The following is a 13,759-nucleotide window of genomic DNA, read 5'->3' on the forward strand; positions in this document are numbered from 1 at the left end:
AACTGAGAGGGGAAGATGGTGAGGGACGAGCGATAGATACCTGCAGCCCTCATCTCTGCAGTCTCCATCTAGGCACTTCACACATTTCCATCATTCCCATGACAAGGGAACCTGTAACTCATTGCTTAGAAAATTCCGGGAGCTTTCGAAGCTCTGTTCCAGAATGGATGAAGACCAATGAAAGATTTCTTGTTTCACATTATCATGGTGTCCTACCAACTTCTGTTCCCCAGTTTCTCAAGACCCACCTTTGGATATGAGCAGTGCTATCAGTTTCTTGCACATTCTTTCAGTTGTGTTTCATGTGAAGGGAAACAGATCTGAGGGTCCTTACATATGCCATTTTGGCACATGAATGTTTTGAGCTGAAGGCACTAGTGAAGATCTAGGAGATTCAAGAAAATCTTTTATTTTCCCCTTAATTCTTCAAAAAGAATTTAGATAGCGGCCTGACCCAGAAGGAGACTTATTGCCAGAAATAACTTTTTTTTATCTGTGTGACATATAGCAGGGGCAAGCATTTAATTATCAAATACCCGCTCTTCTCTTTTTTACATTCCTTCTCCCCTCTCCTTTGATGTCCTAACCTCCATCACAGTCCTTTGCTCAGATGGTGTATATGCTTCTGTTGCCTTACTTCTTGGTTTCCTATCTTGAGCTCCCCTATAATACATAGTTTGGGTTTTGCTTGTTAACTTGGCTTATGCCAGTTCAACTTTTTAGTCTAGTCCTAGAAAGGTCCTAGAAAAGATTAAGGGGAGGGTGCCCTGCGGTGCTGCACTAGGTGAAGTGCACATAGCACGAAGTTCAAGGACCCACACAAGGATCCCGGTTCCAGCCACTGGCTCTCCACCTTCACAGGACAGCACCCCCACAAGCAGTGGAGCGGGTCTGCAGGTGTTTTTTCTCTCTCTCTATCTCCCCTTCTCTCTCAGATTCTCTCTATCCTGTCCAAAAGATCGAAATAAATGGCCACAGGAGCAGTGGATTCTGGCACTTCAAGCCCCAGCAATAACCCTGGGGGCAAAAAAAGAAAAAAAATAGTTGAGGGGAATTTTTTATCTCTTCTACTTATGCCTCTGGAGGCATCTTATGCGTGTATTTCAATATATCCTACCTGCCGTGCAGTATTTACATTATTCTGATAAAGGAGGACTGAAATTCTTAATATGAAAAAATTTTGTAAACAATTTTATTATGAAAGTACATATATATTGAAAATAAGTTCTATCTCAGTAAATTTGTATGTCTTCTTTCTTTTTGTTTTTTTCTTTTAAAGATTTCCTTTTGTAGCGGTTTCCATTGGCTTTGTTGTAAATAAAAAGTATGTAGTTTAAACTATGGCTGGCAAAATGCCTTTCTTTCATTTTCTGAGAAAGAGTAAATGTATCTGTGTAATAAATTTAGGCTATAATCTATATTTATATGATATATAAGTATATAAATTTACATAGCTACATTATTTTGAAATGAGTTAAGAGGATCATTAAAATTGCTATGATACTTTTTCCAGTGGAGAAAATTTATTATTTTCTGAGAAGCAAGTACACACAAAAAGTACACACATAAGTAAAAAGTACACTCAAGGAATTGAAGTTCAGTTCAATACTTATCATTTTGTATGTTATAGAGTGAAATTTGTGTTAGAGTGGACAGGAGTTGACTTTGACTTAAGATGTGTGTTGGGTGTGGTAGGATTTGAACTGGTAATTCTGTAATAGGTGAAAGTTCCGGGAGACGGGAGAAACCAGAAAGAGGCAAAGGTCAAAATATGATTGGAGATTATACTTTGTTCAGGAACTCAAATAGATCATGCATATTTAGATAGTGCCTTACCTAAAACTCAGTAAAGTAAATTATGTGGTTATTACATTTCCTTGCTATTTGGTTGTTTGGAGCATTAAGCAGTGAATGATGTTTACTGATACATACTGTGCTTCAAAGATCTTGTAATATGTATGATCAGCATGTACAAAGAGAATAGGAAATCTCTGAAAATAAAAATAATTGAGTACAAATGAAATCTTAGCCAGGAGTTGTGTGAGGACATCCAAAATGAATGAACCTTGTAAGCATTTAGCATATAAGTAGCCCTGGGCTATGTGCTTTCTCTCACAGTTCGATTGATTGGCTCAGTGCAGGATAAATATGTGAATAAAAATAATATGTTATGAAATTATGAAGCAAGACAAAAAACAGAGACTATAAAGAAGGTGTATACAACCCTCCTAAGAATGACTTGGGAAAATCTTAATCAGAGAGGTTTTGGAGTAATTCAAATTTAGTAACTGAAAATTGTCTTGCTTCTGCAGATGGAATTTGGAGTTGTATACAGTTGTGTGGAAGATAAGATGTATACTGGCAGGAAAGGAAAAGGTGCCTTTTGTAACGGTCAGAAATTACAGGTTTCACAGCAGGAAGGTAGGTTTATCGTCTGATTTTTGACTTGATTGATATTATATACTTATATTTCACTGTTTTTGAGTGCTAACCTGTGGTGTCCTCCAACTATGAAAAGATTTATGAAGTGTCCTTCATCTCTTTTTTTTTATTTAAGAAAGGATTAATTAACAAAACCATAGGGTAGGAGGGATACAATGCCACACAATTCCCACCACCCAATCTCCATATCCCACCCCCTCCCCTGATAGCTTTCCCATTCTCTGTCCCTCTGGGAGCATGGACCCAGGGTCATTGAGGGTTGCAGAAGGTAGAAGGTCTGGCTTCTGTAATTGCTTCCCCGCTGGACATGGGCATTGACTGAAAGAAAATAGGCCAGAGGTTTCAGAAGGGTATAGACTTAGAATTAATGATACTCCCTGGTGGGGCAGGAATTTGGTAAAGAAAAGGATCTCCCTTCCCCTGCTAGGAGCTGGTCCCCAGGCACTGGTTATGGGAGGGGGGAGCTGGGAAGGAGGTATGCTTGAAAATTAAAAGGAAGAAAAAAAATTTTTTTTTTTCCCCTTTTTTCCCTACTCTAATTCTTAACCCAAATTAAGTTATAGTCACCTCCTTGGTGTCACTGCTAGGACCCCTTATTGACTGGCCTGCTAAAGGCAGAAAATCCTACCGTTTCCAGGAAGATGTGGTCAGAGCTCAGCCACTAGCAGCTTCTCAGTCCGCCATCTTCCGGGAAACCCCCATCTCTTTGTCTTTTAGTTTTAACCACGGTTTTGAATGTGGTCATTGCGGCAAGAAAAGTAAATGTATTTGAGCAAACAGCCACTTCAGGCTCAGTGACTGGCTCATGTTCAGGTCAAGAAGATGAAAAGAATATAAATGATTTCCTGCCCACAAGGAATTTATATTTTATTATGTTGGCCACTGCATCTCAATTCTATGTTGAATTCTCCTGCATACACATTTCTGTGAGTTTAATAGGTCACATTTTAATTCTTTTTTTTTTGTCATCAGGGTTATCACTAGGCCTTAGTAGCTACACAGCTCCACCACTCCCAGCAGCCTCTTTTCTTTTTCCTTTCCTTTTTTCTTTTTCTTTTTCCTTTCCTTTTTTTTCTTTTCTTTTTTCTTTTTCTTCCCTTCCCCTCCCCTCCCCTCTCCTTCCTTCCCCTCCCCTCCCCTCTCCTTCCTTCCCCTCCCCTCTCCTTCCTTCCCCTTCCCTCCCCTCTCCTTCCTTCCCCTCCCCTCTTCTCCCCTCTCCTCCCCTCCCCTTCCCTTTTCTTTCTTTTCCCATTTGCTAAGGGATGAGACAGAGATAGAGAGAGGGTCAAAGAGAAAGAAGAGACACATGCAACACTGCTCCACCACTTGTGAAACATCCCCTCTGCAGGTGGGGAATGGGGGTTTGAACCAGCGTCCTTATGCCTGGTGGTCTTTGCACTCTCATGGGTGTACCACTACGAGACAAATGATTGAGATTTTTGAGTCATTTTTCTTCCATAAACCATACCCAACATTTTCCAGTTTTGTGCTTCCTATCTTTTAAATTCAACAAGAATTTAACAGTACTTGCAAAACAATCTACGATCAGAACCCCCTATGTTTTTATATTTCTTTCTTTAGTTATTTACATTTTTGATTGAATTCTAATACCACATAGATTGAAATATGCATCCTGGTTTTTAAAATGTTAACATTTAAAAATAAATTGTGCTTCTTAGAAGGAATTGTTAGCTTCTGTAGAGACAACTCTTTTCTTTTTTATAATTATTTTTTAATCATTTTTTAAATTTGTGACTAATAATGGTTTATAAGGTTACAGGGTATATGGTTCCACTATAATTACTTACTCACTTTACATAATCTTTATTATATAAGTATTAGTAGACATTAAAAGTTAGTGGTTATATTCTATACTTTGGGAGGAGGTGATGGTCCAACTTTTTGATAGTTGTTAAAATAATAGCTTGGGGATAATAAGTTTGTCAACATTTTAATATTGAAAAGCTTAGAAGGAAACAGATTTGATATAAATAGAAAGAAAAATAAAATACATTATTTTATTCTGAATTTCAGTTGTCAAAATTTTTCTCAACTACTTATTAAACTCTAGTGGTTATGTGAAACATTTTCTTTTAGATATTACCAAATCACTCTTAGTGACAGAACTGGGCTCTTCCCGGAAACCAGAGACTATCAGAACTGTTCTTTCTAATATGGAAAAGCTTCTTTGCATTCCCATTCATGGGTAAGTCCCTTTTATTTCTTCCCTAAAGTTACACATAATTAAGTATTTTAAGTAATTATAGATTTTCTTTTCATAGTGAAGTATTTTGGAAATAGACATGTGGTCAGAATTTAACTTTACTCTTGTGATAATAACTTTTAAAATTTTATATTCAAGAGTAATTTCAAATAGAACAAAAATTACAGAAATAAAACACTACAGAAAAGTGTGCTCTATACTCAGATTCACTTGTTAACTTTTTAAAAAAATTTATTTATAAATAGAAATATTGACCAGACCATAGGATAAGAAGGGTACATTTCCACACAATTCCTACCACCAGAACTCTGTATCCCATCCCCTCCCTTGAAAGCTTTCCTATTCTCTATCCTGGGAGTATGGACCCAGGATCATTATATGGTGCAAAAGGTAGGAAGTCTGGCTTCTGTAATTGTTTCTCTACTGAATGTGGGCATTGACAGATCGATACATACTCCCAGCCTGTCTCTCTCCCTAATGGGCAGGGCTCTGGGGAGGTGGGACTCCAGGACACATTGGTGGGGTCATCTGCCCAGGGAAGTCAGGCTGGTATCATGGTAGCAACTGGAACCTGGTGGCTGAAAAAGAGTTAAGATATAAAGCAGAACAGATTATTGACTAATTGTGAACCTAAAGGCAAGAATATTGCAGATGAAGATTTGGGGGTCTCCATTTTAGAAAAAGCTAGTAGGTCTATTTTAGGTATATTCCAAGGGGCCTATGGCTTTACTAGTTTTTGTCTGAGTCTGGCAGTTAACATGCAGGTGGACCTAAGGTATTGTCTGGGGAGATGATGTCATAGTTGGAAAAAGGACTAGAAAGTTGGGTCAGGGAAGAGAGTAGCTTCCAAATATGGGAAAAGTACATAAATATTGCTAACTGTAAACCCCATCAATTTGATCTGAGGCTCACGAGCCCATATAACCTCTGTACCCCTGTAGGTCTGAGCTTGCATTCTGTGGTCATGGCTAGGAACATTCCAGGTTGCACTAATTTCAGGACCCATCTTCCTTGAGTGGTAGAGTATGTTGCTCACCCTCCCTTCGAAGTGTTATCTTTTTATCCTGTTGTGCTTTCTCTTTTTAAGTATATACCAGTTCTTCCTTCTGACTGGTTTAGGGTAAATTATTTTGATCATGACTTTCTATTCCTAAGTAATTCAATCTGTTACTTCCTAAAATTGCTATTTCTCTTGCATGGCCATAATGCAATTCTTGACTTTAGACATTTGTTTTTTTGTCTAATCTATCATACATACTCAGTTTTGGTAATTAACCTAGTAGTTCTTTGTAGCACTTCAGGGTTCAGTATAAAGTCAACAATTACACTTAGTTGTCCTATTACTTTAGTTTCCTTTAGTTTGAAACATTTTTATAACCAAAATTACCATTTCCTCTAAACTTTTAAATTATTTCCATAGAAGTATGAAAGGTATTTTTAAACATACTTGCTTTATAGTGCCTTTCATAATTCTTTATCAGTAATTATTTCCATTTCACTTACTTTTTTTGTATATTTGTGTTTATTTTTCTTAAGAAAATTACTTTAGAAATTCTTTTTTTTAAAGAACTTGGATTTTGATTTATTACAATGATGTATCACTTTTTTCTTCTCTGCCTTATTATTATTATTATTTTGTCTTATGCTTTCTTCTTTCGTTTTGTTATTTATTTTTATTCCTCTTTGAATACAGAATTTTATTGTTTATTATTGATATCTGTATTTAACCTATGGACTTTTGTCTGATCACTGCATTAAATTTATATCATAGATTCTGATAAGTATTATTTGCATTATAATTTCACAAAATAATTAATTTGTTTGTATTTTTCCTTTCAGCTAGAGGTTGTATTCATAAATTTCCACAAGGAAGTACTTTTTTTGCTGCTTAATTTTCATATTTAATTTGCAGTTTTTGTTTGTTTTCCTCTTTTATTGCTACTAGGGTTGTCACTAGGTCTCTGTGCCTACATGATGAATCCATCACTGTTGGTGGCTATTTCTCCTTTTCTCCCTCCCTACTTCCCTTCCTCCCTCCCTTCCTTTCTCTGTGCCTACATGATGAATCCATCACTCTTGATGGCTATTCCTTCCTTCCTTCCTTCCTTCCTTCCTTCCTTCCTTCCTTCCTTCCTTCCTTCCTTCCTTCCTTCCATCTTTCCTCCCTCCTTCCCTCCTTTCCACCCACCCTCCCTCCCTCTGCTCCTGGCAGACTATTATCTCTTTTCTCCAGATAGTGGGTAAAAGACACAGGGTGAGAAAGAGACAAAGAGAAGGAAGAAAGATACTTAGTACTGTTTCACCTCTTGTGAAGTTTCCCTTTGTTGTGAACCAGGGGTTCAAAACTCGATTCTGGCACATGGTAGTGTTCACTTTCCTGGGTCAACAACCTCCCTGTTCCTGTTATATTATTTTAAAATAATTTGTCTATTGACTTGTCTTAAATTGAGGATGTTATGTTATTAATTCTTCTATTATTAATGTTTCTGTGTATTTCTCTTTATAACTCTTAGGACACTTATTTCCATGGATACTGTACTATTTAATGTCTATTCATAACTATTCTATACTTTCTTGTATAATTTTTTTCTTCTTGTATAATTTTAACATATATACTCAATGATGTGCTCACTGCCTAGCCTCCAGATTTTATAAAATATTATTTGTGACTAGCTAGCAAAATAGGTCACCTGGATAGCATACCTAACTCACCATGTACTTGACCGAGTTGAGCCTGGCCCCCACTACACTGGAGGAAAGTTTGGTGCTGTGGTGTCTTTCCCTCTGTGTCCTTGAGGAATGAGTTTTTCATTAGAAAAAAAAATTAGAAATAGACATCTGTCTGTAAAAAAAATCAACCCAATGATGAAGCCTTGGTGATGACAAAAACAAACAAACAAAAATGAATTCTATTTTTTTGAGACTTAAGGTTTACTGTGACATCAAAATGGAAATCCTTATTTTCTTATTTTTTTCTTTTTTTTTCTTTTATTTATTCATTCCCTTTTGTTGCCCTTGTTGTTTTATTGTTGTAGTTATTATTGATGTCCTCGTTGTTGGATAGGACAGAGAGAAATGGAGAGAGGAGGGGAAGACAGAGAGGGGGGAGAGAAAGAAAAGATAGACACCTGCAGACCTGTTTCACTGCTTGTGTGGGGAGCGGGGGGCTCGAACCGGGATCCTTAAGCCTGTCCTTGAGCTTTGCGCCACCTGTGCTTAACCTGCTGCGCTACAGCTTGACTCCTTTATTTTTTCTGTTTGCCTAATATTTCTTTGTCCAACCTACAGTCCTACTTTTAATAGATTTTGAATCACTTTCCTTTCATCGTCTCTTGAATAGAGCATAGAGTTTTGCCTGGATTCTCAGACATGGAAGTCCAATGCGCTGCCAGTTACGCTACTTCTCTAGTGTGTATTTCTTTAACAAAAGAGACATTTTCAACATTGCCACTGAAAATTAACATAATTACACTACCTAATGTAGCACTCAAACTGTAAAAAAATCTGGTTTTAAATCCACTCAGTACTTAAACTGAAGTTAAACAGGAATACCTTTTTTGAAAGAATTTTTTTTTTCAAATAATCGAATTCTTCATTGTTATTCACTAGGATCCGTGGTGTTGGAACGGCAGCTGTAAACATGTGCCTTGTGGCAACTGGAGCTGCAGATGCATATTATGAAATGGGGATTCACTGCTGGGATATGGCAGGGGCTGGCATTATTGTTACTGAAGCTGGTGGAGTACTAATGGATGTAACAGGTAAAATTATGGACCAGAAAAGCATTTTTATCTCCTTTTTTTTTTTTTTGCTTGATGTTGCTTCCAAATATGGCCCTTTCCCTTCTCTAAATGTTTCGCCTATGTCATACTTTAGCTCTTAAAGGCAAAAACAAGTCATACAATTTTAATTTTTTTTTCTTTTTGCAAAATTTAAATAACAGCATTGGGGCATGGAGGGAAGCAGACGAAGCTAATGGTAATGTGGGGTTAACAATGATTGTTGGAAAAGTGACGACATATTTTTCTATGTCTTTCTATGTAGAGATGTGTCAGGACTTCCTACAGCTCAATAAATAGCTTAGTCTATTCAAATGTGAGTATCAACACCTCTTGAGAGACTGTAGCAAGTCTAGGTACTAAATCTAAAGACTGTACCAAGTGCTATTTGAATGATTATCAAAGTGCTCATTGATGATGGACTGTACTGTTTTTTTGTTCAGCTCTATCTACTATTACATTCCAGTATGTGAATGAGTTATATCGATCAAAATTCTAAAGAACATAAAAAATTACATTCATATATCACACTCTAGCATCTGAAACTTGTGACAAATTATTCTTTTTTATTATTTTTATTGTACCTACACTCTGAATTATTGAAGAAATAAAGAGAGTTATAAAAGCACATAGAAGGGAATCAGTTACATGTTTCAAAATGGTATGATTTAGAACCTCCTCCCTCTCCAGCTGTTATTTATTTTTTTTAAAAGATAACTGAATATATTTAAATGTTATGGTTGACCATAGTACATATCACTATATTGGTTTTTACAGGATAGTTTTTTTTTTTTTTTTGGCAGTGCAAGAAATAACATTCTTCATATTTGATTTTATTTTAGGTGGACCATTTGATTTGATGTCACGAAGAATAATTGCTGCAAATAATAAAACTATAGCAGAAAGGATAGCCAAAGAAATTCAGATAGTTCCTTTACAAAGAGATGATGAAGATTAAAACAGCATCATGTATTCAACCACAGATGCTCCTGTCCAGTTTGTCTGATCCACTGATGATCTGTCAGATATCAACATCTGTTTCAGATTTACTGTGTAATTGGTTTAAACTGTCTTTGATGTCCAGATTAAGAATCTGCCACTTTTGTAGGTTATAAAGACTAGTTAGATAAGAATAGATGAACTGTTTCATTGTCACAAACATTTTTTTCATGTAAGAGCGTACTTTGGGAAAAAAAAATGTACAGGCAGGATGTGTGATAGTTATTACATTGAGTTTTTAAGTATTTTGTACCTCAAGTTTTACTTTACTTTTTTTTTTGAAGAAAAACTACAACTTCATTTAGTTCCCAAAGCCATATTTAATTACATTTATAAGAAAATAGTATTTCGAGTACTTCTTAAGCCGAGATTCTTTCTTTGCAAGGAAATGTGTTTTGTTCATCACTGTGCAGGTAGCATCTAACGGTATCTGTCAAACAGTAGGCAATCCCAAAATAAGCATTGAAAGAATGGATTTTTGAAGTTAACAGCTCTTAGTTGGAAGCAGATAAATAATGAACTCGCTGTTCTGTGCTTAACTTTAGGTGCTGGATGAAGATATTGTCTAGTTATCCTATATATATTTCAAGTACTGTTCCTTTCAACATTTCACATTGCCATACCATTTCAGTTGCCATACCTCCAAATATTCCTTACTGTTAGTAAGGAGTCTGCAGTAAATATATTTTCAGAAACACTGTGTTACAATATTTGCTTGGATTTCTTTAAAATCCCTGTGTAAAAGAGACAAAGCTTTAAGTTCAATTTTGTTTTAAAGATAGACCTATCAATATGACTATACCTAGGAAAATAGAACCTGAAAATAGACTGTGTTAATGAATTACCTTTTTCTTCCTAAACTCATTATTTAAATTTCACCACCACTGGATCTGTGCAGTCTGTAGATATCCCTTTGTAATCTTTGGCTTATGAAGTACAAAATGTTTCTGGTTCTGATTCATAGGTATTTTTAAAGGATTAATTTATTGCTTAGCCTTGTTCCTTTTTATGTGAATTGATGTTTGTTCCAGGTTCATGTAAGCCTTGTATTTTCTAAAATATAAAGTGTGCCCACAAAGTTTTCTGGATTAGGAGGGCTATGTATATCTGATATATTAAATATATATGAAACTAAGATTTGAACATTAAAATTACTGTATCTTAACTGTTGGTCAAATACAGTAGAAACATCTCATACTGTGTTACTTTAATAAGTCCGTCATGATTAAAATTTTAAAGAGTGTAATTGATACTTACATTATTAAAGTTTATATAGTTTTAGAGGTACATTTGGTATCATTTATATTGGATTGGATTGAATACATGTTCTTGTCTTTTGCCTGTAATTTTCTCAACTTTCCTACAAACTTAAAAAAGACTTTCCCGGTGGGTAGCTCTTTTTTTTTATTCCAAAATATATTAGATATTTTATGACTGAAATTTCTTTAGATACTGAAAAGTTATTGTAAAGTAAATTAGGTAAAATTATTTGAAAATCTCTTATTGAATAACAAGACTTCTTAGACTTAATATATATATATATATATACATACATAGAATGTTATAGACAATATATATCCTTTCCTTATGCACATATATATTCACACATTATATATGCATGCATATTAGGACACCTCCAACCCTTAGACCAAATTAAGTTTCAGTTACCAGAGGTTTCAAGATACTATTATAATGTCTAAGTCAGTTTGCCTATGATGTATATTGTATACATATATTTTTTTGCCACCAGGTTTATCATTGAGGAATTTTTTTTCTTTTTCTTCTTCTCTTCTTTCCTCTAGCAAAAGGGAGAAAGAGATTGCTCATGATATTTCCCCACTGCGGGCACTCCCATGTGGTAACCCGGGGTTCAAACCTGGGTCCTCACGCATGGTTAACAACATGTATGCTCTATGGGGCCATCTGTTGGTCCCCCAGCTTAAATCAATATGTTATTTTCACTCATTTATCCTTATTATTTATTTATTTATTTAATTTTTTATTTATAAAAAGGAAACATTGACTAAACCATAGGATAAGAGGGGTACAACTTCACACAATTCCCACATCAGAACTCTGTATCCCATCCCCACCTCTGATAGCTTTCCTATTCTTTAACCCGCTGGGAGTATGGACCCAAGGTCATTGTGGGGTGCAGAAGGTGGAAGTTTTGGCTTCTGTAATTGCTTCCTCGCTGAATATGGGCATTGATAGGTCTATCCATACTCCCAGCCTGTCTTTCTCTCCCTAGTGGGGAAGGGCTCTGGGGAAACAGAGCTCCAGGACACACTTGTGGAGTTGTCTGTCCAGAGAAGTCTGGTTGGCGTCATGCTAGCATCTGGAACCTGGTGGTTGAAAAGAGTTAACATACAAAGCCAAAGAAATTATTGACCAATCATGGACCTAAAGGCTAGAATAGTGCAGATGAAGAGTTGGGGGTCCTCCATTTTGTGGATAGCTAGTAAGCATATTGAGTCTGTGGCTATACTCTTTTTGTTGTTGTTGTTGTTGTTGTTGTTTGTTTTTTTTGGCATGAGCTTGAAATCTGATATGTAGGTAGATCCTGATTGTCTGGGAAGGTGGTGTCATGGCTGGCAGAAGGACCAGAAAGCTGAATCAGGGAAGAGAATAGCTCCCAAATGTGGGAAAGGTGTATAAATATTCTTGACTGTAAACCCCGTTTTATGTGATCTGGGGCCCATATTCAGCTTAGGAGCCTATGTGACCTCCATCCCTCTAGATCTGAGCTCACATTCTGTGGTCATAAGTAGGAATGTTCCAAGCTGCCCCAATATCAGGCAGGACCCATCTTCCTTAGGTGTAGCATGGAGTATGTTGTCCATCTCCCTTCCAAGGATGGAACATTCTCTACCATTGTTGATCCAAGTTGAGGGCAAGGTCCTATGGGGACCCACAAAGGGGTCTATTGTGTTGTTCCTGTTAGGAATGACTGGTATGAAGAGACTGATTTATTTGGGATCTAGGCCCATCATGTCTGGAATCTCAGGACTCCCCAAATAGGGCCCTAGCTGATGGGGTGGCCTGATAGTGACTGAAGAGTCATCATTAAAGTATGCCAGTCTCTTGCCCTTATACAGCATTTGCAGTCCTTGCTTTGATGAGGTTAGCTTTGGAGTGAGAGAACTGTAATAGGAAGTAGGTGAGGAGGATATCTAAGTCTTAAGTAGACACTATTTCATTATGAACTTTATACTGATTGACTACAGACTATTGTGTATTTTTGCATTCACATATATATTTTGCCCTAATTTATGGATACATGTGAACATATGCTCTATCTCATGGGACCTGGTCTATATCTAGGTTTTGGGATTTTGTTAGGAAGTGAACATCCTGGAATGGAATTTGCGAATACTGTGAAAGTAATGAGGGAGGAGGGTTGGCATTCCATGTCTGACATCTGTGGACACAGTCTGAAATGAAGCATTCTGAGGTGGTGCTCGTTGCATTGATTAGGTTGGGATAGATGGATCCAATATCATTTGGTATGAATTGAGAGAAGTATGTAGGAAAATGAGCCCCACCTTAGAGGTTCCAGGACTGGGGGAAATATAGGCTCTAAAGAGGAAGCAGGAGGTTCCTGCTGTTTTAGGGTTTAAGAAGACAATAATGGAGTCGGGCTGTAGTGCAGCGGGCTAAGCGCAGGTGGCGCAAAGCACAAGGACCAGCATAAGGATCCCGGTTCGAACCCCGGCTCCCCACCTGCAGGGGAGTCGCTTCTCAGGCGGTGAAGCAGGTCTGCAGGTGTCTATCTCTCCTCCTCTCTGTCTTCCCCTCCCTCTCTCTATTTCTCTCTGTTCTATCCAACAATGACAACAACAATAATAACTACAACAATAAAACAACAAGGGCAACAAAAGGGAATAAATAAAATAAATATAAAAAATAATAAAAGATTTTTAAAAAGACAATAGATAGTTACTGCTATAATCACATTATTTGGCAATTGGGTTAACTTTGAAATATTCATTTGTTAGGATTTGCTGTATCATACAAATCAACACCATAATTTATGTCCTTTGACATTATATAGCTGTGCCACTGGTTGCTTCTGTTCTTCCTGGCCTAAGCTTTTAAGAGAGTCAACATATCAAAGACTCAGCCTATGTATTAAAAAGACTCAGTCTGTGATATAAAAGGTTTGAGACATTCAATGAATTTCCCCTCTCATATTAATTAGTGATTTATATGGCTACAAATTGATAGGAGTATACATAAACACCATTTCTACCACCAAATGACTGTGCTCCCCCCCAACACACACACACACACACACATACCCTGTGAAGCTGAA

General features: G+C 36.7%; 1 protein-coding gene across 2 annotated transcripts in view; it reads left to right on the forward strand.

The window, feature by feature from the left end:
• The window catches only part of IMPA1 (inositol monophosphatase 1), an 18,593-nt gene extending 7,862 nt beyond the window's left edge, over positions 1-10,731 (forward strand). For both annotated transcript variants that reach the window (XM_060199556.1, XM_060199567.1), the window contains exons 5-9: positions 1,280-1,323; positions 2,311-2,421; positions 4,540-4,648; positions 8,276-8,427; positions 9,288-10,731. In XM_060199556.1, coding sequence (XP_060055539.1) covers positions 1,280-1,323; positions 2,311-2,421; positions 4,540-4,648; positions 8,276-8,427; positions 9,288-9,403 — 532 coding nt within the window. In that variant the 3' untranslated portion in view covers positions 9,404-10,731. The remainder of the gene's footprint in view (positions 1-1,279; positions 1,324-2,310; positions 2,422-4,539; positions 4,649-8,275; positions 8,428-9,287) is intronic.
• Positions 10,732-13,759: the final 3,028 nt, after the last annotated feature.

Source organism: Erinaceus europaeus, chromosome 1 (assembly GCF_950295315.1).
Source record: "Erinaceus europaeus chromosome 1, mEriEur2.1, whole genome shotgun sequence".
Lineage (NCBI taxonomy): Eukaryota > Metazoa > Chordata > Mammalia > Eulipotyphla > Erinaceidae > Erinaceus > Erinaceus europaeus.